General features: G+C 42.2%; 1 protein-coding gene and 1 pseudogene across 1 annotated transcript in view; both read left to right on the top strand.

Moving 5' to 3' along the window:
• Positions 1 to 9,944: 9,944 nt before the first annotated feature.
• Positions 9,945 to 25,429, top strand: part of FNDC7 (fibronectin type III domain containing 7) — a 32,917-nt gene continuing 17,432 nt past the window's right edge. Inside the window, exons 1-7 of the mRNA XM_027536335.1 lie at positions 9,945 to 10,089; positions 10,599 to 10,617; positions 14,678 to 14,932; positions 15,918 to 16,178; positions 20,119 to 20,376; positions 22,766 to 23,020; positions 24,503 to 24,760. Of these exons, the coding sequence (XP_027392136.1) occupies positions 10,027 to 10,089; positions 10,599 to 10,617; positions 14,678 to 14,932; positions 15,918 to 16,178; positions 20,119 to 20,376; positions 22,766 to 23,020; positions 24,503 to 24,760 (1,369 nt within the window). The 5' untranslated portion in view covers positions 9,945 to 10,026. The remainder of the gene's footprint in view (positions 10,090 to 10,598; positions 10,618 to 14,677; positions 14,933 to 15,917; positions 16,179 to 20,118; positions 20,377 to 22,765; positions 23,021 to 24,502; positions 24,761 to 25,429) is intronic.
• On the top strand, positions 20,546 to 21,882 carry LOC113889533 (annotated as a pseudogene).

Raw genomic sequence — 25,429 nt, 5'->3', positions numbered from 1 at the left:
TGAGAACTAAGAATTGTTCAGTCCTTAGAAGAATGGAAAAGACTTGTAGAGTTGTCATCATGAAGATGCTCATGTGAAAGGGATACCATGATAAACAACTTTCCTGAAGCTCCCTTGCTTCTGGCTGACTTTCTTGTGTTTTTTTGTTTTCCGTTATGCTATGCTATGCTATGCTAAGTCGCTTCAGTCATGTCCGACTCTGTGCGACCCCATAGACGGCAGCCCACCAGGCTCCCCCATCCCTGGGATTCTCCAGGCAAGAACACTGGAGTGGGTTGCCATTTCCTTCTCCAATGCATGAAAGTGAAAAGGGAAAGTGAAGTCGCTCAGTCGTGTCCGATTCTTAGCGATCCCATGGATGCAGCCTACCAGGCTCCTCCTTCCATGGGATTTTCCAGGCAAGAGTACTGGAGTGGGGTGCCATTTCCATTATGGTCAGTGGATATTCTTGCAATTTCTCTGTTTCCCATAAGATTACCTGAATTTCTCTTCCTTGAAACCCATGAGCCTTGTAGTTTGTTTTATTGTAACCACCAAGAATCCCTGATCATTGGAGGTCTTGTCAATTTCCTTTACACTTAATTCTTAACCTGTCTGTGCTTGGTACAAGTAAGACTATGTCCTCTATTTGATTGGATTGGCAAAGAAGTCCTAGGTACAATTCCCTTTCCTTGGTAGAAACGAGTTCCTCGAAGGGGAGGTACAGAAATGGTGGAAGAATGGAGTATGAATGAGGGCAACCATAAATCTCCATAGTGTCCAGTCTTTTTCTGGACAATCAGTTCTGCTCTGTATTCCTACTTTCTTTTTATTTACCTTCCGGTGGGTATTTCAGATATTCACTAGTTTCTTAAGTCCTCTACTCCACCTCCACACTTTCCACACACACAGACTACCCAGTGGACATTCCTACACTTGCTGCCTTCTCTTCTCCAAACTAAAAGATGAACTGTGGTCACATCTATCCTGTTCTCCTCCTACTTCTCTTTATCCATCTGTTAAATATTGCAAATTCGGCCTGAAGCTTATGCCTTGTGCTTATACCTTATTTGTTCATTCATGTGTCAGAGACTTCCCCAGTTCAATATCCATTTTCTGTTCCTTTCTAGCAATAGAATTTGTTCTTTTCTTAGCCACATGATGGGATGAGGGAACTTGTTTCCTGACCAGAGATTGAACCCATGCCCCTGCCTCCTGCAATGGAAGCATGGAGTTTAAACACTGGACCACCAAGAAAGTCCCTAGCAATAGAACTTTTTGATTGTGTATGCCATTTTCTTTTCTTTCAGCTCAGTTGACATAGCCAGGAGACCAACTTCTCACCAACAGGATGTATGTGGCAGCAGGAACCTTTCTTTAAAAGCTTACTGGCATATAGTTCATCTTTTCTTTTCCCTCTACCATTGCTGAATTCCGCTGCTTAGAACTTTGATTTGACAGCTGGAGCTTTATCTTGGACTAGTAAAAAGAAGGCCTCATCCTAGGGATGGCCGACTAAAAAATTTAAGGGAACGTGGCTTCCTCAGGACTCCATGGAATAGAGTCGCAACTCCTGGATGCTCTGCTCCAATACTTACGAAACTTAAAAGAAACTTCTGTTTAAGCCACTTTCTTTATAGTTTTTCAGTCACTCTCAGCAAAATGAATCCTAGCATTATATATTTGAAATCTGGAATTGTATGCTAAGTAACAAAACTGAGGGGCTTCCCTGGTGGCTCAGAGGTAAAGAATCTGCATGGAGAAGAAAATGGCAACCCACTCTAGTACTCTTGCCTGGGAAATCCCATGAACAGAGGAGACTGGTGGGGGGTCCATGGGGGTCCCCAAAGAATTGGATACAACTTAGCAATTGAACAACAATAAAACCTAAAATACTTAACATTAGCTTGGAGGTTGGGCATCAAGAAACATGGACACAGGTATTGTGGGCTGGAAAGCTGATGATGCTTATTATGCAGCATCATAAAATATTATCTTTCTTTCATTATCTTTTTTAACATTTTACTTTTTGGCCATGCTGTGCAGCCTGTAGGATCTTAGTTCCCTGACCAGGGATCAAACTTGAGCTACCTGCAAACGGGGGTGCAGAGTCTTAACCACAGAAATGTCAGGGAAGTACCTCATTCTTTTAGCTTTTATTTTCAGCCCTTCTCGTGGCCTTTGGATGACTGACTAACCTTGATTTTCCTAGTATTATCCTATTAGTGCCCTAAGAATGTTTAAACAGGGCTTCCCTAATAGCTCAGTTGATAAAGAATCTGCCTGCAGTGCAGAAGACCTGGGTTCAATCCCTGGGTTGGGAAGATCCCCTGGAGAAGGAAATGACAACCCACTCCAGTATTCTTGCCTGGAAAATCCTGGAGACAGAGGAGCCTGGTGGGCTACAGTCCATGGGGTCACAAGAGAAAGACATGACTTAGCAACTGAACCACCACAATGTTTAAACAGACTCCATATCCCTTAGGACCTAAACTCAAGCATTTACTGCTTTGCAGAATTCCCATTTCTGAAAGGAAAATTTCAGACAGTTGGTAAGCATAGGAATTCAAAATTTTAAAATAAATTTATAGAAAGCAACTGCATTATATGATTATTTCCTGATGGAACTGTTCAGCAATAGCACTCATAATCTATTTGACTACAACTAAGAAGTTGACTTTAGCCAGAAATCAGTTGCTGCTGACATAAAATCATCATATGTTTCTACCTCTTCTCTGAACCTCTCAGCTCCTCTAATGTTCATGTCCACAGATTATATCATCTGCTCTCAGTTGTTCATGTCATCCATAGACCTCAAAAGATATTCCCCAACAATTTTAATGCTTGTTGGGAGCAGTAGGTGGGTTGTTTATTTTTTTAACTTTATTTTTGGCTGTGCTGGGTCTTTGTTGCTATGCAGGCTTTCCTTTGTTGTGTAGAGTTGGGGCTACTCTCTAGTTGCCACGCATGGGCTTCTTATTGTGGTAGCTTCTCCTGTTTCAGAGCACGGGCTCTAAGGTGCATGGGCTTCAGGAGTTGCAGCACACATGGGCTCAGTGGTTGTGGATCCCTAGCTCTAGAGCACAGGCTCAGTAGTTGGGGCACATGGGCTTTGTTACTCCAGGGCACGTGGGATATTCCCAGACCAGGGATCGAATCTGTGTCTCCTGCATTGGCAGGTGGATTCTTTCCCACTGAGCCACCAGGAAAGCCCTGGTATTGTTTAGTCAGTAAGTTGTGTCTGTCTGACTCTTGCGACTATAACCCATCAGGCTCCTCTGTCCATGGATTTCCCAGACAAGAATACTGGAGTGGGTTGCCATTTCCTCCTCCAAGGGATCTTCCCAACCCATGGATTGAACCCATGTCTCCTGCTTGGCGGGTGTGTTCTCTACCACTGAACCACAAGGGAAGCCCCGGTTCAATACTTAAGGCTTAACAAATGTCTCAATACCTCTTTCCTCACTGCTACCAGAATTCTTAGTGATTCCAGTACCCATCGAACAATTTTTCCAATCAGGCCTTTCAATTTCTTGATCACCTGACTTGTAATGCTTTTTTTTTTTTTTTCTTCCACCTGAACTCAGCTGCTGTTTCCCATGGTTAACATCTTAGAACTGGACCATCACCAATAGCAAACTTCTCCATAGTTCCATTTCAAACATCCCATTCTCTATTCATCTACTCCCCATTTTCTGCTTACTTCCCTCGCATATCCTTTCCAACAATTCTTTAACTCCACTGGGTCCTCCTGTCTATTGTTCCTGCCACCTTTTCATTCTCCACTGTGGTTCCTTCCACCTCCATGGTCACAAGGCAGCAAGCCTCACTTTCTTGCCCACCCAGCTTAGTTTCCACAATCCATTATTGGAAATCACTTCTTTGTAAACATTCTCAGTTCCCTTGCTGCAGTCTCTCTCCATCATGGCTGCCTCATAATACTGCTATGTGTGTGTGTTAGTCACATCCAACTCTGCAACCCCAGGAACTGTAGCCTGCCAGGCTCCTCTGTCTGTGGAATTCTCCAGGCAAGAATACTGGAGTGGGTAGCCATTCCCTTCTCCAGGGGATCTTCCCAACCCAGGGATCGAACCCTGGTCTCCTGCATTGCAGGCAAGTTCTTTACCGTCAGAGTCACCAGAGAAGCCCCCAATTAGGACTAGAAGTAATACCCTAGTCTTACTTAAATACAACTCTCAGTCTTCTCTGTGCCTGCACATGACCAGAAAAATAGACAACCATGCTGACTGGCATCTCTTTAAATTCATGACCATGACCATGAATGAGTGGAACTCTGGGCTTGTGTGAGCCTGAGCATGGTGCCTCAAATTTTGCTCCTTTTCTGCCTCTCTAGCCTCACCCTCATCTGACCCTGGTAGATGCCATAGTGCACCATTCACTTTGGTAAATCTCCCCTCCTGAAATCAGGCAAGGAGAAACTGTATTTGTTCATCTCCCAGTCTTTGGATGTGGTTGCCCCAGGGAAGAGTGTGTGATTTTGAGCAAGGAACTCTAGGCTAAGGGCAAGCTTGAGAGAGGCTCAGCTAGCGTTCCAGCCACCAACACTTCCGCAGCTAGGGGGCGTGAGTGCTCATCTTGCTCTGGCCAAACCCTCCTGCTCTTCAGGCCCTTTCCTTTTCCTCCTCCCTCCGCCTGGCATGTTCTTTTCCTGTTTCCAAGGGACTTATCCTCTCTTCCCTGATGTCCATGCTCAAGCACATCATTGCTGGAGAAGTCCTCTCTGACTGTGGTATACAAACTCAACTCCATCCCTCCATATTCTCTCCTGTTACTCTGCTTTTTGTTCATGTTTAGCGATACCTGGCATTAAATAGTTCTAACATTAGCTGCTTCTTTTGGTCTTCCTCTTACTAGAGTCCTCCATGAGTGCAGAGCTCTGATTTGCTTCTGTTTATATCCCCAGTGCCCCTAACAGTGCCTGGTATGCAGTAGGTACTCTATGAAAGTGAAAGTGTTAGTCACTCAGTCCTGTTGTGTCTCACTCTTTGCAACCCCTTGGACTGTACCTGCCAGGCTCCTCTCTCCATGGAATTCTCCAGGCAAGAATACTGGAGTGGGTTGCCATACCCCCTTCCAGGGGATCTTCCTGACCCAGGGATGGAACTGGGGTCTTCCCACACTGAAGGCAGATTCTTTACTACCTGAGCCATCAGGGAAGCCCCATAGAAACTTGTTAAATGCACAAGTGAAAATGTCTTGAATGCATAGTAGTCAACTCACAGAAGAATGGTTTAGTGGAAGGATCTTAGAGTGTAGAGTTAGACTGATTTTTTTAAAACAACTTTAGTGAGATAAACTGACATACCATAAACTGCACATATTTATAATATAAACTCAATGTTTTGACATATGTATACACACATGAAACCATCACCATAATTTAGATAACATACATGTGCTTCATCCCCAGTTTTGTAATCCCTCTTGTAAATGGCAGGTGGTAATAGGGCTGGATGAATTTAATGTTTTTGTTAAGGATCTCCCACTCTTTCTCGGCGCAGGGACATGCTCCAGTCCTTTTTTTGTCTTTCTTTCTCTGAATATAATTGGCATATAACATTGTCAAGTTTGAAGTATAAATCTGGGGTGTACAAGTGTTGGTTTGATACATTTCTATATTGTACTTTTGTAATCCCTCTTTTCTGCCCTTTGCCATCCCAGGCAACCATTGATTTGCTTTCAGCTTTCAGAGTACTTTGCATTTTCTAGAATTTTATATAATCGGATAGGTCTACATATATATATATTTTTTGGCTTGGCTATTTTTCAGTCAGAATAATTATTTTGAGATTCATTCATGTTGTATGTATCAGTAGTTCATTCATTTTTTTTTACTAAGTACTAGTCCATTTGTCATTCAGTTTGGTTGTTGGACTTGATGTGCTTACATTTTGGTGCTATTTTAAAAATACTGCTAGAGATATTTGTGTAAAATTTAAAAATTTTCTATTTGAGTATAGTTGGACTGTGTGAGTTTTACTGTACAGCCAAGTAAATCAGCTATATGTATACATATATCCCCTCTCTTTTGGATTTCCTTCCTATTTAGATCCCTACAGAGCAATGAGTAGAGTTCCCTGAGCCATGCAATAGGTTCTCATTCAGTTCAGTTCAGTTCAGTCACTCAGTCATGTCTGACTCTTTGCAACCCCGTGAATTGCAGCACGCCAGGCCTCCCTGTCCATCACCAACTTCCGGAGTTCACTCAGACTCACATCCATCAAGTCGGTGATGCCATCCAGCCATCTCATCCTCTGTCGTCCCCTTCTTCTCCTGCCCCCAATCCCTCCCAGCATCAGGGTCTTTTCCAGTCAACTCTTCGCATGAGGTGGCCAAAGTACTGGAGTTTCAGCTTCAGCATCAGTCCTTCCAATGAACACCCAGGACTGATTTCCTTTAGGATGGACTGGTTGGATCTCCTTGCAGTCCAAGGGACTCTCAAGAGTCTTCTCCAACACCACAGTTCAAAAGCATCAATTCTTTGGCACTCAGCTTTCTTTATTGTCCAACTCTCACATCCATACATGACCACTGGAAAAACCACAGCCTTGACTAGACGGATCTTTGTTGGCAAAGTAATGTCTCTGCTTTTGAATATGCTATCTAGGTTGGTCATAACCCTCCTTCCAAGGAGTAAGCATCTTTTAATTTCATGGCTGCAGTCACCATCTGTAGTGATTTTGGAGCCCCCAAAAATAACGTCTGACACTGTTTCCCCATTTATTTCCCATGAAGTGATGGGACCAGATGCCATGATCTTAGTTTTCTGAATGTTGAGCTTTAAGCCAACTTTTTCACTCTCCTCTTTCACTTTCATCAAGAGGCTTTTTAGTTTCTCTTCACTTTCTACCATAAGGGTGGTGTCATCTGCATATCTGAGGTTATTGATATTTCTCCTGGCAATCTTGATTCCAGCTTGTGCTTCTTCTAGCTCAGCGTTTCTCATGATGTACTCTGCATAGAAGTTAAATAAGCAGGGTGACAATATACAGCCTTGACGTACTCCTTTTCCTATTTGGAACCAGTCTGTTGTTCCACGTCCAGTTCTAACTGTTGCTTCCTGACCTGCATATAGGTTTCCCAAGAGGCAGGTCAGGTGGTCTGGTATTCCCATTTCTTTCAGAATTTTAGTTACCTAATTTATACATAGTATCAATAGTATATGTGTATTAATCCCAATCTCCCAACTCATCCCACCTCCTATTCCACCTTTCCTCCTTGATGTCCTCACACTTGTTCTCTATGTCTGTGTCTCTGTTTCTGTTTTGCAAATAAGATCACCTATACCATTTTCCTAGATTCCACATATAAGCATTAATATATTTGTTTCTCTCTTTTTTACTGACTTCACTCTGTATGACAGTCTCTAGGTTCATCCACAACTCTACAAATGACCCAATTTTGTTCCTTTTTATGGCTGAGTAATATTCCTTTGTATGTACATTGTATGCAAGTTTTTATATGAACATATGCTTTTATTTCTCTTGGGCGAATAACTAGGAGTGAAATGACTGGGTCATATAATCAGTGTGTGTTTAACTTTTTAAGAAATAGTCAAGTTGTTTTTTGGTTGTGCCATTTTATGTTCCTACCAGGAATGAGATTTCCTTGCTAACATTTGGTATCATCAGTCTTTCTAATTTTAGATGTGTAGTAAGTATGCAGTAGTATCTCGTTGTGGTTTTAATTTACATTCTCCTAATAACTAATAATGTTAAGGATTTTTTTTTTCCCTCACCATGCTGCTTGCAGGAACTTTCCTGACCAGGGATTGAACCCTAGCAATGGCAGTGAAAGCTGAATCCTAACCACTAGGCCACCAGGGAACTCCCTAAGGACATTTTCATGTATTTATTTTTCATGTATATATCTTCTTCTGTGAAATGTTTGTTCAAATCTTTTGCCTGTTTTTTATTGAGTTATTTTCTTATTACCGGGTTTTGGGAGTTTTTTCTAAATTTTAATTAAAAATTTTTTGGATGCAAGGCCTATGTAAAACATGTGATTTGCAAATATTTCCCCCAAATATTACTCTCTGGTTTGTCTTTTCATTCATGGAATAGTGCAGAAATTCTTCATATTGTTGAAGTCCAATTTATCAAATTTTTGCAATGGATCATGCTTTCAGTATTATATCAAAGAAATCTTTATCTAACCTAATGTCACAAAGATTTTCTTCTTTTTTTTTTCTAAAAGAAGTTTTATATTTTTAGATGTTATGTTTAGGACTATACTCCACTTTGAATTAATTTTTATATGGTGTGAGGTATGGATTAATGTTTATGCTTTTAGCATATGGTTGTCCAATTTTTTTCAGCATCATTTGTTTTTGGGTTTTTGTTTTTGTTTTTTTCTTTTTTTTTGGCTGCACAGCTCTGTTTGGGAATCTTAGTTCCGCGACCAGGGATTGAACTCATGTCCCCTGCAGTGGAAGTGTGGAACCCTAACCACTGGTGTGTGTGTGCTTGGTCACTCAGTCATGTCTGACTCTTTGCAACCCCATGAACTGTAGTCCACCAGACTTCTCTGTCCATGGATTCTCTAGGCAAGAATACTGGAGTGTGAGTAGCCATTCCCTTCTCCAGGGGATCTTCCCAACCCAGGGATCAAACCCAAGTCTCCTGCTTTGCAGGCAGATTTTTTACCATCTGAACCACCATGGCAGCCCCTGGACTGCCAGGGAATTCCCTCAGCATCATTTGTTGAAAAGACTCTTCCCCATTAGATTGCCTTTACACCTTTTTGAAAATCAATTGTCACATATATATATTGGTCTATTTTTGAACTCTATTCTGCTCTATTGATCTACTTATCTATCTTGATACCAATCCTTATAATTAGTCTTGTCTTAATTACTATAGATGTATAATAAGTTTTGAAGTCAGAGAGGGTAAAATCAGTTCCTTTTATCCCATTTTGGTTGGAAGTGGAGTCAGATTGATGAGTTTTAGTCCAAGCTCTACCATTTAATACTAGTATGATTTCATACAAGTCAGTTAACAATGTTTATTACTCATTTACATCCTTGTTTATTGTTAGAATTAATATTATAGTGCTTGGATTAAATGCTAATTATTAGTAAGGATCTGAACTAGAAAGATGGCCCTGAATCTAAAAGGTACTAGAATGTCAGGGCAGTGCTGGGATGAATGAATTTAATGTGCTCATCAAGGACCTCCCACTGTCTTTCTCAGTGTAGGGACATGCTCCTGTCCTTTCTTTTCCTTTCTGTCTCTCTCTTTCTTTCTTTAAACATATAATTGATGTATAACACTGTCAAGTTTGAGACATAAGTTTGAAGTGTACAAGTGTTAGTTTGATACATTTACATATTGTATGATTACTGCAGTAGCATTATCTAACACCTCTATCACATCACATAAGTATTTCTTTTTTGTGTTGGGAACAGTTAAAATTTGGTCTCTTAGCAACTTTGAGATTTATAAATATTATATCATTAACTATTAATATAATCACTATGTTGCATGTTAAATCCCCCAAATATATTTTTCTACTAGTTTTTAGTTTGTACCCGTAAACAACATCTCTCCAGTTCCCCCAGGACCAGCCCACAGCAGAACTGATCACTTTGCATTGAAACAACAGAAAGAATAACAAATAAAGGTGACAAAGAAGAAATTAAAACTGGTCAGAATCCCCAAGTTTAAAATAGTCATTCCACTATGTCAATAATTTCTATACAGCTTTGTTAAATTTTTATTTAGAAAAAAATTTTAATAGAAAAGGAGAGCATTCTACACCCAGTTACAGTAGCCTTTTGGCCCGCTTGGCATGGCTTACTTCCACTCTCTTCTTTTTTTCAGCCTTTGCAATACCTGTACCTGCCAGTCTCCAGGTGCCCCTAGTTACAGGTCAGCTCCACACAGAAGGGGAGGAGCTACTTCCCAGGGTCTGTTTCCAGCCTTGCAGCCCCACATCCCAGCAACCAGAAGTGCTGCCCATCTGGAGACCAAGGAGGACCTTGCCCACTTCGTTGTGTGCCATGTGAGTGCTCAGTTCAACAGGATGGCTGGTGCACCGGTGAAACTTTTATCTGTGGTTGGCTTCAGTCTTATCTGCCTTAAAATGGTGAGTTCACCATTCTGACCTACCTGCAACTATTTAGGGGGGGAAAAGATACATTCAATATCTTTCTCTTTTTTTGAAGGCTTTGGGGGTGGAGAAATAGAAATCAAGATACTTTGGGACCATACCAAGATTGTATATGTTTGTGTGTTTAAAATTTAATGCAATTTACTAGTAAAAGAAAACAAGAATATCATTATGTTTTAAAGACAAAGGTTTCTAAAAAATCTGTCAGCAGTTACTGAATTAATCAGTAGGCAGATTCAGGAAGAAAAATGAAATAGAAATACGATCTGCCTCCAGCCTCTCAGTTCTGTTTAGGATTGCTTTCTGGTAGATTTTAGTATTGGGGAAATAGTTTGTGCAAATCGCTACTGTGTATGGATTGGAAGATTGCTCACATTATGTATAAACATGTTGTTCTAAGTGTATTACTGCTCTGATTTAGGTTTTATATTTCCTCAAATGGTGTTTTTCTTTATAGTTCTAACTTTCTAAACTTTTCTTTTCAGGTTGCTTCAACAAAAACAGGTAACATTCCCTGAAATGCAAGTTTACCCTACCCATATTTCATTTTCATTTCCACTATTAATTCTTATACTGCCCTAAAATAGAAAGGCTATACCAAGAAAAATATTCAGCATTTTTTGAGTACTCGTATTGTGAGTGTAACTGGTAAGACAAATACATTGATCAAACTTTAAAGATACATCCTCATAAGATATTCATCTTGAGCTATATAGAGTCATGCAGTCATAGATTTTTCTCAGACATAGTTACCCATTAGGAAAATATTGCAATGATTATCATTCCAGTCAAAGAAAAAAAATTATAGTGAAGAGCCTAATTTATAAAAGTTTTCTTATTTGTCTTCTAAGGAATTAGAGGAGAGAGCTAGAAACAGTTTTGATCAAAATTTCAAGATTCTCTACTTTAGTAAAAAAGATTTTATACCTCTAATATTGCATCCATAAAATATAGATAATGATAACCCAGAGCTAGAAAAATTCTTTCTTTTAGAAGATTTTATCACCATTTTTCTTGAATAAATGACTGAAGGCAAGGATTATTTCTCTACGAGCTTCTCCTGGCTCATACATTCTAGAAATTTAAGTCCCTAGAATGGAAATTTATGTTCAGAGATTTAGATTATCTGAAGAAACCATATTATATCAATTATATCACAAATAAACTCTCTTAGCAATTCAGTACAAATAAGAACAGTTTTTATTTATTATTTTGTTCATTCCACAGAAAAGGAAGTATAAATAAAGCAATTAAAATATGTGATAGAGATTTATGACTGAGCCATAAAAATCTGTGCTTATAAAATAGGTTTTTTAAAATTATTATGCCATGCTTTATTCTTATTGTTAAGACACCTTCAGTGCTGACTAGGAAGCTGTGAGAAGAACTATTTGGCCATATACACGAAGTAATTTTTAAAATAATAAGTGGCCTTTAAATGGATGAAATCTAGCTCTGCTGTCTCTTAGAGGGTCCTCCCAGAACACCCAGACACAGTGAGCCCTCAAAATGGGCCCCTTTTCAACCCCACTCTCCACACTATTTGAGAGAAGGAATGGGACAGGCTGAGATACTGATGATGCTGTCAACTGATTCATCCTGTCTTTTCAACAGATGCAAAGTGTTTTATTGATACTGCATAGGAGATTTCATTTGGTGTGTGTGTATTTTGATTTTCTCTGGGCTCTTGGCATCAGCTACTTATCTGTGTCTGATCACTGGGGCCAGCTGAGATAATTTAGATCTCTGAGTTGGTAGAATGCACAAATGCTGAGACTCAAAGGGTTTCACTTTTGGTTGATTGCAAATCTAGGGAATAAATTTTTCTCTTTCATCAATGCAGTAAGTGGGCCAAATATAGAACTAAGGAAGAGTGAAGAACCACTGCTAATTTATGGAGACTTACACGTCCTACTCAATCTATCTTTTAAGGGAAACATAGTACAGTGATGTTGATCTTTTTTCGTTGCCATTACTGGTCAGATGCTGCTATAGATGCCATGTGTAAACAGGCACTCTGTCTCTCCAGCCTGTGCCTATCCCAGACCCTCCAGAATCCCACCTCCTCGGGTAGCAACCCCCACCCCCATGGCAGTACCATGAGGCCTGGCTTTTCCAAACCCAAAACTTGCTAGCCCTGGTTCATACACACACACACACACACACTAACCCTCCCTCCCTTTCAATGTGCCCTTACATTCACTATTTCACTTAATCTTTACTATCTTAAGATGCAGACATTTTACATTTCAAAGTAAACTCAAAGATGTAGGAATTATTAGTATTCCGTATATTCAAGACAGAAAACTGAGACTGGAAGAGGTGAAGTCACTTGTACATGTTGATGCATGTGTGCTCAGTCGCTTCAGTCGTGTCCCACTCTTTGCGACCTTGTGGACTGTAGCCCACCAGGCTCCTATGTCCATGGGATTCTCCGGGCAAGAATACTGGAGTGGGTTGCCATACTCCTCTCCAGTACACATTCACAGACAGAAGCAAATGGCAGAGCCAAGGCTCCAACCTAGCATTCTGGAATCTAAATCCTTTTCTGTTTTCTTGCCATGAAACTCTGTGTTTCATCCTGCTGATACTGGCTTTATGTACTACTATGCTGGGCAACTGTGCCCCTCCCAGATTAATTCAATAGGACAAAGTTTGTGGAGTCCTCAGGCTCCTTGACAGGCCTGTGGGGAGATAGTCTGTGTTATGCCAGCCTTTTAGATGCCTTTCAAATGAACCACTCCATGAAGGCACTGTCACAACAACGTCTGGTTTGGTTGTCAGTTGTCCAGGAAATCAGGCCATTGCAATGAGCAGGACTGGCTAACAGGAGATAAGATGAATAATGGGGTCAAAGGAAGAAGCAGAGGTTGAGAGATACCACAAAGTCAGAAGAAAGAAGGCCAAGGACTAGCCAAGGACAAGTAACTGGGGCACAGAAAAGGGATGAGTGTGAGGAGAAATGAATGTGAGACCCCTGGGGGGCTTTCTGTCCTGCAGGGGGGCGGGGACATAGGCGCTTCCTGCAGAGTCAGCTTCTGCTGGCAAATGGCTAAGATGAATCCCTGCAACTTTTCCCCAGGATATATAAGCCATCAGAGTTTTCTTTTGATGGTGAAGGAGACAGTCCTGGGTGATGTTCAAGGAATGTCTGGCCAGTGCACAGTGGACTCTTTGTCCATTCTTGCAGCATGGTTATTTCTGAGATGCTGCCAAAGCCAGCTCTCTTGGCCTTGGGGACAGAAAGAGAAGGTTGTCTGTGTCATGCACAAGGCGATTTGGCAGGTGGGGGTCTGCTGGAGGGAGTTGATACTGGCAAATCACACATTCACACTGTATTTACTCCTTCTCCTCTTTGCCCTCGAGTTTTGTTTTGCCCTTTAGTTTTGAATTTGGCATACAGTGATCTTACCCAGCAAATGCAGTTGTTGTTGTTGTTTAGTTGCTAAGTTGTGTTGGATTCTTTTGCGACCCCATGGACGGTAGCCTGCCAGCCTCCTCTGTCCGTAGGATTTCCCAGGCATGAATACTGAAGTGAGTTGCCATTTCCTTCTCCAGGGAATTTTCCTGGATCAGGGATCGAACCTGCATCTCCTGCACTGGCAAGCAGATTCTTTACCAGGGAAGCCCACAATTGCAGTTCATTAAACATAAAACTCAGCAATTTCGGTTTGACCTTTTCTTCCACTTGGACCTCCTACACCTAGAGCATTTTTGTGTCCGCGGAGTTTTGCAGAGTAATCAATCTGATTGCCATGTTGTATCTCCTACCCCATTCCCAAAGTATAGGAATGCCTAGTGTAAATTCATAACATAAGCATTCATCGCCTCCTGGCAAACCATGGCCAGGTCCAGGTGAGGAGGGACCACAGCAACTCATTCTTATTCTGGGGCAGATATTTTGATAGAGAAGGAGAGAATAATGTTTAATTTTTAATATTTTATATAGAAGAATCTTAAAATTGTTACATTCTGATAGTACTAAAACAGTACAATGGAGCAATTATGAAACAACCCGATTCTCCCTCCTTTTCCATTAGGTGAAATACCACTTGGGAAGTGTGCAAAGTGCATGAAAGGAAGTCAAAGCTGTGGCGGGATGGGGGATGGAGGTGGACCATCACTGAAGGCAGTGGAGCACAGCTGTGGGGCAGGGAGGCAAGATTAGGGACAAAGCAGGCTGGGGATTCACAAGGTGGAGTAGAATCCTCCAGAGTGAAGTCCCTCCTTTACTCTCTCCCTCCCCTCAGGGTTCTTTCTCAAAATTATTCCCCATTCTTAACTGTTTTAAAAGTACAAAAAGAAGCAACTGGGGAAAACCTCTTTGAAATCCCATTCCCGAATGGGAACTTTGAGCTTTCTGACTCTTCTGAAAAGTAGTGGCTTTACCCTCTCTTTTTTTTTTTTTTCCCATCTTTCTTTTTTTTTTCTTGATCGGGAAAATAAGGGCAAAGTTTATGTCTGAAGGATGGCATGAGAATGACTTAGTTTGAAGAGTAAAATGATGAAAGAAGTAATCCTTATAGGTACTCTAACTAATGTACATCTTCAAAATTTCTTTTAGCTCCCGAAATACCCACTATTGATCAGGCTTATTCAAAAATCAGCAACAGTATCACTGTGGAATGGGCTACAGTGCCAGGGGCCACCAGTTACCTCCTCACGGCCAAAGACGGGAACACTGTCGTTGAGACCATGGTGGCCAATTCCCCAGGCACTGTGACTGGCCTGAAAGCTGCAACCTTGTACCAGATCACCATCAGATCCATCAGTCCTGCGGGGAGAAGCCAAGCATCACCTCCAAAACAGGCAAAGACAGGTAGCTCGATGCTCATCCTCTACTGAGCAATTGCTTGTGACCTGAATCAATTGTACTAAGGCTGCAAATGCATGATGTAATTCTTTGTCTTGTGAGTGCTGATGATTCAGGGCCCAGAAGTGAAAGCCACCAAGTGACACTTTTTTTTTAAATTCAAATAACTGTGGAGGAGGTGGTATTTAAATTCCAGATGCTTTGGAAAATAAAACCCATTTTTGGGCATTGTTAAAAGCATCCCTGCTTTAAAATCTCTGAAAAAGGGATTTCTGTTTTTAACCTCGGTTATCTATGAAGACCGTGGGGTATGATAAACACGTAGAAGTGATTTTGCTGTTCTTTGACTTATTTTAAATAAAACCCGTTCAAGTTTATCATCAGCATGACTTACATTGGTTTGATGAAGTTATACCTTGGCATACTTCTGAAAGGTTGTGTGCACATTAAAGTAGTATAAATTGTCATTTCTTTTATTAATTTATTTTATGATTAAGAGGTTTTATCTAATTTCTTACCAACTTCCAGTTGAAGGTATGCCTAATATTAGAATTTCTGTTCCCATTCCTCTGCTGTGTGTGGGTGCTAAGTCTCTTCAGTCGTGTCTGACTCTTTGTGACCCTGTGGACTGTAGCCTGCCAGGATCCTCTGTCCATGGGATTCTCCACACAAGAATACTGGAATGGGTTGCCATATCCTCCCCCAGGAGATCTTTCCAACCCAGGGATTGAACCTACGTCTCTTATGTCTCCTGCGTTGGCAGGCAGGTTCTCTACCACTAGCGCCACCTGCCACTCTGAGTCATCTGCTGAGTCATCTGGAATTAATACACATTTAAATAACAATTATAACAACTCTGACATGAATCCTATTGCAAAGCAAATAATTTTTTCATAATATGGATAATCAAGCTCAAATTTTCTATTCCTAAATTTGAATTATCCTTGATCTCACTTTCATAATGCAAATGGACATGTTTTTGTCTTTGCAGTACTGGCGGCACCTATTCTACAAGTAAGCTCTCCAAGTTCAGACTCTATTCTTGTGCAGTGGGAAGCTGTATATATGGCCATTGGATTCTCTGTGTCCATTATGCAAGCTAATGGCTTGGGTAGAATATGGAAAGAGAATACCACCAACACCTCCTTGACATTCACCAGTTTAGACTCCGGGACTCTCTACACCATAAAGGCCTATGCATGGAATGCCAATGGAACCCCTGGGGATGACTCCACCTGCAATCAGAGAACAAGTAAGGACTTCTCAGCTCAGCTCCAGACATTCTCCTTTTTGATTAATGAGAAGGGCTGTGCACTGCAGCCACTGAGAGCAGCGATAAGTGATAAGTACAGAGCAGCTGGCAGCAGATATTTAAACTTATTATGAGCTTATTTATAGTGTGTGGGCAGTTCCCCCCAAGTAGTTTCAATGTTCTCTGCATGTGTAAAGAAATGCTGCTCAGAGTACACAGAGCGTGGTAACCCCATGTCTGCCTCACCCCCACTGCCCCGTAGCTGATTCAGCATACATGTTCAATATCACACAGCAGGAAACAATTCTTGTTAGGTTGTCCAGTTACCTCTCATCCCTTCCTAGGTTTAGACCAAGAGTATAGACAAAAAGAATTGGGCCGAACAAGGATTTATTCAGCAGACATTTAATGAGTGTGTCCAAATTTTGAGGTGGTATTACCCTAGAGACATAGCAGCAAGCAAAATAAACTTCCTGTTATGATGAGAATTTTAAACTTCCTGATGTGGTAAGAATTGATATTTCAGACATATTTCCCAAAGCCCTCACCACAGGCCTGAGGCCAACACGGGGCTTCCCACTACCTCTCCTCCAGCTGTAGGCCGAGAAGCTGGAGCACGGTGTGTGTTCTTACCATCACTATCCCAGGGAGACCCAACCAGGGCCTCCGACTGCATGATAACTGGAAGCCCAAATTGAGCTGCAGCTATGAGCCCAAAGAATAAGAGGGAGAGAGAGGGAAGGGGGGAGATTTTTCCTTCTCTTGAGGCAGAGTGAGCCATCCTCTGACAGTAAAGCCTGTTGTTGAGTCTCCAAGTCATGTCTGACTCTTTTGCAACCTCATGAACTGTAGCCCATCCAATCTCCTCTGTCCATGGGACTTCCCAGGCAAGAATACTAGAGTGAGTTGCTGTTTCCTCCTCTAGGGGATCTTTCCGACCCAGGGATTGAACCCTCATTTCCTGCGTTGACAGATGGATTCTTTATCACTGAGCCACCAGGGAAGTCCACAATGAAGCCTAATAGATGCCAGACTCACCAATCAGATTAACTCTTTCATCTCTTGAGGATGTCCAAGGAAAAGGCGGAAAGAAAACAGAAATGTCCTCTCCAACAGTGCCTAAGTTTGGGGGGCAGTGAAAGTTGCCTTGTCTATGAGCCAAGGCTGAAATGTAGGGAGAAGGGTTTGCCTTTTATAATACTTCTCTAGGGAGAAATTATAACAAGGTGACCCTAAGGTGATTCATGATGGGCCTGGTGAGTTAGGATGTCTATGATAAACCAGTCTCCCTGGGCCTCTTCCAAGGCATTCACTCATTCTTTCCTTCCACAGACATTTATTGAGGGCCTGCTATATGCTGGGCATCGTTAGCTGATGAACATACAAAATCAAAAAAGGCATGATTTCTACACCCAAAGAATTGTGTCCCAGGAGGGGCCAATGTGTAAATCAATGGTTACATTTCTGTATAACAGGTTCTTTGATGGAAAGATGCACAGGCACAGGGGGGCTTCCCTGGTTGGCTCAGATGGTAAAGAATCTGGCTGCAATGCAGACCTGGGTTCGACCCCTGGGTTGGGAAGATTCCCTTGAGAAGGGAATGACAACCCACTCCAGTATTCTTGCCTGGGAAATTCCAGGGATAGAGGTGCTTGGTGGGCTGTAGTCCATGGGGTAGCAGAGAGTCGGACATGACTGAGTGACTAACACTAACTAACAGGCACGGGGTGGCACAGGGGAGCATCTACTTCAGGCTGGGGAACAGGGAGAGCCATCTCCTAAAGGTGACAGGTCTCTCAAAGCCTTCCTCTTCACTTGTTTCCCTATGTTTTAAAAGTTTTAGATACTTTAGACCTAGACTCTGTATTAGTTTGCTAGGACTGCCACAACAAAGTACCACAAACTAGGTGATACAGAAGTTTATTATCTCATGGCTCTGGAGTGCATAGGAGTCTGAAATCAAGGAATTGGCAGGATTGGTTCCTTCTGAGGACTGTGAGGAAATTCAGGCCATTCTCCTTGGCTTGTAGATGGTTGTCTTTGTGTTCACATGGCATTCTCCCTGTATGTGTATGTCTGTGTCCAGATTTTATCTTAAAAAAAAATTATCTATTTATTTATTTTTGGTTGCTCTGGGTCTTTGTTGCTTCATGCAGGCTTTTTTTTTTTTCAGTTGTGGCAAGTGGGGGCTGTTGTCTGCTACAGAGTGTGGGCTCTTTCTCACTGCAGTGGCTTCTCTTATTGTGGAGCACGGGCTCTAGAGCACACGGGCTTCAGTAGTTGTGGCGCTCAGGCTTAGTTGCCCCACAGCATGTGGAGTCTCCCCAGTCCAGAGATCAAACCTGTTTCCCCTCACCTTGGCAGGTGGACTCTCAACCACTGGACCACCAGGGACGTCCCAAAATTTCTCTTATAAGGTTATCAGTCATATTGGGTTAGGATCAACCTAATGATCTCAACTGATTACATTTGCTAGGAACTTATTTCCGAATGAGATCACATTCTGGAGTACTAGGGATGAAGACTTAGACACATGTTTTTTTGGTGCTTCCCGTGCCCCACGTGGGAAAATCAGATTGTCCTGAAATACTGCAGATGACCACTACCGGCCTTGGGCCCAGCATTACCCCAGAGTAGATCTGCCTCTGCAAATGAGTTGACTGTATAGCAGAAGAAGGGGCCTGTCAAGATGGCCTACAGGAGAAACATGGCTCGTATCTGCCTTGCAGAGGACGAGCTGAGTCCCAGTTTCCTCACACAGAGCCTTTCCTGTTTAACCCCATACCGCCAACCCCACCATATGTGTCTGAAGGGTGCTAGTCTCTGCACATAAGCTGTTCTCTAAGGTTTGTGGATGAGATGGTTGGATGGCATCACCGACTCAATGGACATGAGTCTGAGTAAACTCCAGGAGTTGGTGATGGACAGGGAGGCCTGGCGTGCTGCAGTCCATGGGGTTGCAAAGAGTTGGGCATGACTGAGCAACTGAACTGAACTGAAGGTCTGTGAGGTGGGCCTTATTATAGCACAGATTCCAGAGAACTGAGGCCAACTTTTCTCCTTCCCAGCCCAGGAGAACACTCCTCAAGCTTTTTTTTTTTTTAAGAGGACGACCCTGAGGAAAGGAAGGCCTACTTTTAAGAACGTAGAGGAAATTGTTTTGGAGACAATTAAAAAACTGACTTCCTGTGTGGCCATCACACTTGACACTTTCCTTCCTTCCCTTTGGTTTAGAATGAAAGGAAGTCTGCTTTTCTTTTAACAACAGGTACCTAAAAGCTATTACATGTCTTAGCATGTATCAAAAGTAAAGAAGAAATGCTGCTGAAGCTAATCTAACTTTATCAATCTATAATAGAATGCTTTATCTACATCTTAATGACATACCCACTTGGCTCTCCTAGCCTGTCGTATTTATAATTTCATTTAATTACTTCAATCACTTATCAGATTGTGTGTTTACTCATTCACATATTCAAAATATGTTGATTGAGACTTCCCTGGTGGTCCAGTGGCTAAGACTCCATGTTCCCAATGCAGGGGGGCCAGGTTCGATCCCCAGTCAGGGAACTAGATCCCACACACCACAGCTAAGACCTGGCATAGCCAAATAAATTAAGTGCAAAAAACTCAAAATATGTTTATTCAGCACTTATATGTGCTAGGGACTGATATTAGATCAATTTTACACATTAAAAAAATAAATAACAGAAAGATTAAATAACCTGGCAAAGTCATAGCTAGTTACGAGTTTGCATAGTCAATGGTGGATATATTACCAGTTCTCAGGTACCCTGAATCCCAGTTTCATGCTTTGTACACTTGCAATTATCCTGTTACTGGAGGACTTCATCCTCCAAGCTCCACAATATTGCTAGGCCAAATCTTACTTGGGTTCTTGAGTCTACTGCAAAATATCAATTGTTTCTCAAAAATGTAGGTCCAGGTACTCCTGCAAACATTCAAGTCTCTTTTGATAGTGGTGCTCTGAAGGCGTCTGTTTCGTGGGCACCGACAGAAGGAGCTTTCAACTATACCGTGATGGCTTTGAGTGACTCTTCTAGGCTGAGCTGCAGTACAACTTTCAGTTCCTGCATCATTTACTCTCTCCAGTGTGGAACCAAGTACCTGATTTCAGTTTCAGCAAGTAATGATGCCGGATCTAGCAGATCGACTTCAGCAGTGACTTTGAAAACCGGTAAGTAAACAGGAGCGAGATCACTGTGGGGCTGGCAAGCCCAAGTGGCTGACCTTAGGGAAACAAATAATTACATGACAATGTTCCAGAATGCTCTAGAACAAATGAAAGCGAAAGCCTACTCTAAATGAAAGCATAGGCCCGCGGACGCCGCCGAGAAAGCATCGTTGAAGTCTTCCCCGCCTCCTCTGCCATCATGTCTAAATCAGAGTCTCCCAAAGAGCCCGAACAGCTGCGGAAGCTCTTCATCGGAGGATTGAGCTTTGAAACAACCGATGAGAGTCTGAGGAGCCATTTTGAGCAATGGGGAACGCTCACAGACTGTGTGGTAATGAGGGATCCAAACACCAAGCGCTCCAGAGGCTTCAGGTTTGTCACATACGCCACGGTGGAGGAGGTGGATGCAGCCATGAATGCAAGGCCACACAAGGTGGACGGAAGAGTTGTGGAACCAAAGAGGGCCGTCTCAAGAGAAGATTCTCAAAGACCTGGTGCCCACTTAACTGTGAAAAAGATTTTTGTTGGTGGCATTAAAGAAGACACTAAAGAACATCACCTGAGAGATTACTTTGAACAGTACGGGAAAATTGAAGTAATTGAAATCATGACTGACCGAGGCAGTGGCAAAAAGAGAGGCTTTGCTTTTGTAACCTTTGATGACCGTGACTCCGTAGACAAGATTGTCATTCAGAAATACCACACTGTGAATGGCCACAGCTGTGAAGTGAGAAAAGCCCTGTCTAAGCAAGAGACGGCTAGTGCTTCATCCAGCCAGAGAGGTTGAAGTGGTTCTGGAAACTTTGGTGGCGGTCGTGGAGGTGGTTTTGGTGGGAATGACAACTTTGATCTTGGAGGAAACTTCAGTGGTCGAGGTGGCTTTGGTGGCAGTCGTGGTGGTGGCGGATATGGTGGCAGTGGGGATGGATATAATGGTTTTGGTAATGACGGAAGCAATTTTGGAGGTGGCGGAAGCTACAATGATTTTGGCATTTACAACAATCAATCTTCAAATTTTGGACCCATGAAAGGAGGAAACTTTGGAGGCAGAAGTTCTGGCCCCTATGGTAGTGGAGGCCAATACTTTGCCACACCACGAAACCAAGGTGGCTATGGTGGCTCCAGCAGCAGCAGTAGCTATGGCAGTGGCAGAAGGTTTTAATTACTGCCAGGAAACAAAGCTTAGCAGGAGAGGAGAGCCAGAGAAGTGACAGGGAAGCTACAGGTGACAACAGATTTGTGAACTCAGCCAAGCACAGTGGTGGCAGGGCCTAGCTGCTACAAAGAAGACATGTTTTAGACAATACTCATGTGTATGGGCAAAAAACTCAAGGACTGTACTTGTGACTAATTGTATAACAGGTTATTTTAGTTTCTGTTCTGTGGAAAGTGTAAAGCCTTCCAACAAAGGGTTTTAATGTAGATTTTTTTTTTGCACCCATGCTGTTGATTGCTAAATGTAATAGTCTGATCATGATGCTGAATAAATGTCTTTTTTTTTTTTTTTTTTTTAATGTGCTGTGTAAAGTTAGTCTACTCTGAAGCCATTTTGGTTAACTACCCCAACAGTGTGAAGTTAGAATTCCTTCAGGGTGATGCCAGGTTCCATTTGAAATTTATTTACAACCTGCTTGGTGGAGAAGCTGTTATCTTCAGAACCTTGGTGTAGTTGAACTGACAGTTACTGTGTTGTGACCTGGAGTTCACCATTAAAAGGGTCACCCATGCAAAGTCATGGAGTTTTTTAAATTTTTTTTTGGTTATTAATGATTGTTGGCACATCCTATGCAATATATCTAAATTGAATTATGGTACCAGATAAAGTTATAGATGGGAATGAAGCTTGTGTATCATCCATTATCATGTGTAATCAATAAAAGATTTAATACCCTCAAAAAAAATAAATAAATGAAAGCATAGAGTTGAACATTCTGATGAGTCTGAGTAATGTTGATAGTGAAATGAGATCTTGTGCTTTGGAAAAAGCACTTTGAAAATTAAGAGGCCTGTTTCCTCTTCCAAATCTTTCACTAATCAGTCTATTTTCTTTTGCATTTGTAAAGTTGTAAATATTCTAAGATCCAGTTTGATCACAACCCTAACTGTGCGGCCCCTTATTTACATCATGCTTCACAGACGTAGGCCTGGTAGGAGCTATTCTTTAAGATAAACAGGGAATGTCTATAGTTTGGAATATGTGTTTAGATATCTGCCCTCTTTCATTCATATCAAAGAGATAAAGACATACATATGTGGGAGTCTACACTTCAATTTAGAAATATTTGTGTGTTTTGAGAATGTGAACTAACATTTAGTGAACAGCTACTATGCAAAGCCACAAAGAAAATCTCTTGTAGTACTCTCAGACTCCTTTTTGTTTATCATTTCCTAGTTGCTTGTGCACCTGGAAGAGTGGCGATCCAAGAAGATCCTCCTGGCCACCTGTCCGTAGCTTGGTCCAATGTAGATCTGGGTGATTACTACGTGGCCTTCGTGAAGAGTGATGATGGCTTGGAAGTACATTGCAACACTTCCCTCACCCAGTGCAATTTCTTATCTGAGTGTGGCTTCACTTACTTTATTAGTGTTTTTGCCTATAACAAGGCAGGGCAGAGTCCTTTGGGTGATGTGTTTAATTATACCACAGGTGAGTTGCGCTTGATGCTTGTAAAGGGAGTTCTGAGTTCACTAAATTCAGTCGCAGAATGGACCACTCATTGCACTCCTTGACTTCGACTATTTGGGAGTCATTCTAAGTCCAAGAATGGAAAGTGAATCTCTTCTTTCACGTTCTTTCCTGGGGAATTTGGACTAAGTGGACTCAACCTTAACAAGAATACAAGGTTTAGGAGTAAGAAGAAAGGAAAGATTGTTGCTATTCAGGCTTGCTCTGAAAAATTGAACCCTCCATCCAGATCTACTCATTGTTCATCCCTGTTCTGGATGCTGAAGGGGAGGCAAACCTTAGGTCTCAGAGTTCACTCTTTCTCTAAGCCCAGAAGACAGAGGTGCAATGGCAAAGATGCCTCATGGTGTAGAGAGTTCTGGAGTAGGACACCTGGGCTTGAGTCCTAACTTGACCACTAACTCATTTGTAAAGTGGAAATAATGATGTCTACCTTGTTAAGTCCCTTAGTATCCACGACTGCAAAATGGGACAAATAATCAGGAGTACATGAATGTGAAAGGGTCTTTATACATAAGAAAAGTACAGTGCAAATATTTTTATTAGCAGCTTTATTGCTGTTACTATTATTCTCCTGCACTAGACTTGGGCCTTCTACAGGGCAGGGATTATATCTCATTCATCTTTTCATCCTGAATGCATATCATAGTGTGACTGGCATATGGGAGATGCTCGATTTTTAAAGAATGAATGGAGTGAGAGACTTAAAATTAACTATATGTACAAATAAGAATACAGTAATACAACTATATAAATAACAATTATAGCTGGATTACATACATTTTTATCCAGATGAGGGAATCAAATAATTGGTGCCTTTGGAATTTGGAGTCAGAGGCCATCAATAAGGTCTCAAGGGCCTTCCAGAAGGAGTGGTTTTGAACTGGATCTTTAAGGATGAATGGAATGTTGGTGGAGCAAGAGCATTCCAGAGAAACCCCATATGAGTTAGACATTTGTCACAATTTGTCCATGAGGTAATGTAGGGCTCTTCTAAAATGTACTAATGCAAGGCTTCCTCCTCTCCTCCACCCCTTAGTTTTATCTAGTTTAGAGTCTGGAAAGACTGATAGGATCTAGAAGTTAGACTAAATATGATTTTGTCAGGAGAAGGGTCCCACATTCCAGTAGAAGGGACACAGTCTCTGAAACACGGGAAAAAACATGCACGTTGGGTGGAGAATTAAGGAGTCAGGTGAGGCAGGGGGTGTGGGGAGCAGCTGGATGTGTCGACAGGGTAGCGCTTATTATAACCTTGAATGTCATGCAGAGAGAAGCTATCCTCTATGTAGTGGGTGTCAGGCCAGGATCACTGTTGGGCAGACCTGTAGGAGACTCTTACAGTGACTGCAGAGACTCCTGGGCACGGAGACGCCGGGACTCAATGCCCCTCTGACAGCATGGCTCCTGTACTGACGTCCTTCTCTCTACTCCTGCTTGCAGCTCCCTGTTGTCCTAGTGACATTAACCCTGTGCTGGTGTCCAGTGACAGAGTCGAGATTGTCTGGTCTCCCGTCCGAGGTGCCGAACTTTATGAAACAAAGGCTGTGGATGGGTTCAATGTGGTTGAGTGTAATGACACGGCTCCGGCTTGCACGCTTTCTGCTCTAGAGTGTGACACCAAGTACAACATCACGGTATATTCCTTCAGCGAAGTCCGGGGCAGCAATACGTCATGTACTTCCCAATTCATAACCACAGGTATGATACAACAAGGATTTTGTTCACCGACGTCTGGATGGCTCACCTCTATGTCCCTCAGGAAAGGCATTCAGCAAGTATGGTAAAAAGGTTAACTGCCACTAATGACTCTTGGTAGGGATCCTGAGAGCCCCTCTTACTAAGGAGAGGCAGAAGAGAAGGTGGAAGAGGGAAAGAGGACAGCAAGAAACAGGAAACCCTGGGGAGAGTGGAAGGATTGGCTGGTGATTACCTCAGCCATTCACATCCTCCTAACTTTGGGGCCGGAGAAGGCAATGGCAACCCACTCTAGTACTCTTGCCTGGAAAATCCCATGGGCGGAGGAGCCTGGTGGGCTGCCGTCTATGGGATCGCACAGAGTTGGACACGACTGAAGCAACTTAGCAGCAGCAGCAGCAGCCTTGGGGCACCTGCCTATAGTCACACCATGAAGGTGCAAATGTTTGTCTTAATTACTTTTGCTTTTGGAGTTCAAATGGCTCCTTAACATTTTCCAGTTAGCCCAACACTATGGGAATCTAATACCATCTGTCAATGTCAGCAAGGTTTCCACACAAAGGCCCTAGGAATATGGCCTGAGCACAAGGTATGGTTGAAAGTAATCATCTCATTTAGGAGAGAAAACAAGTTTTAGACCAAATGCCACGTGTGATATTTCTTGACTCTGTT

The sequence above is a fragment of the Bos indicus x Bos taurus genome, chromosome 3 (assembly GCF_003369695.1).
Source record: "Bos indicus x Bos taurus breed Angus x Brahman F1 hybrid chromosome 3, Bos_hybrid_MaternalHap_v2.0, whole genome shotgun sequence".
Classification (NCBI taxonomy): Eukaryota; Metazoa; Chordata; class Mammalia; order Artiodactyla; family Bovidae; genus Bos; species Bos indicus x Bos taurus.
Note: the sequence above shows the minus strand (reverse complement) of the source record. Positions and strands in the feature narration are given on the sequence as shown.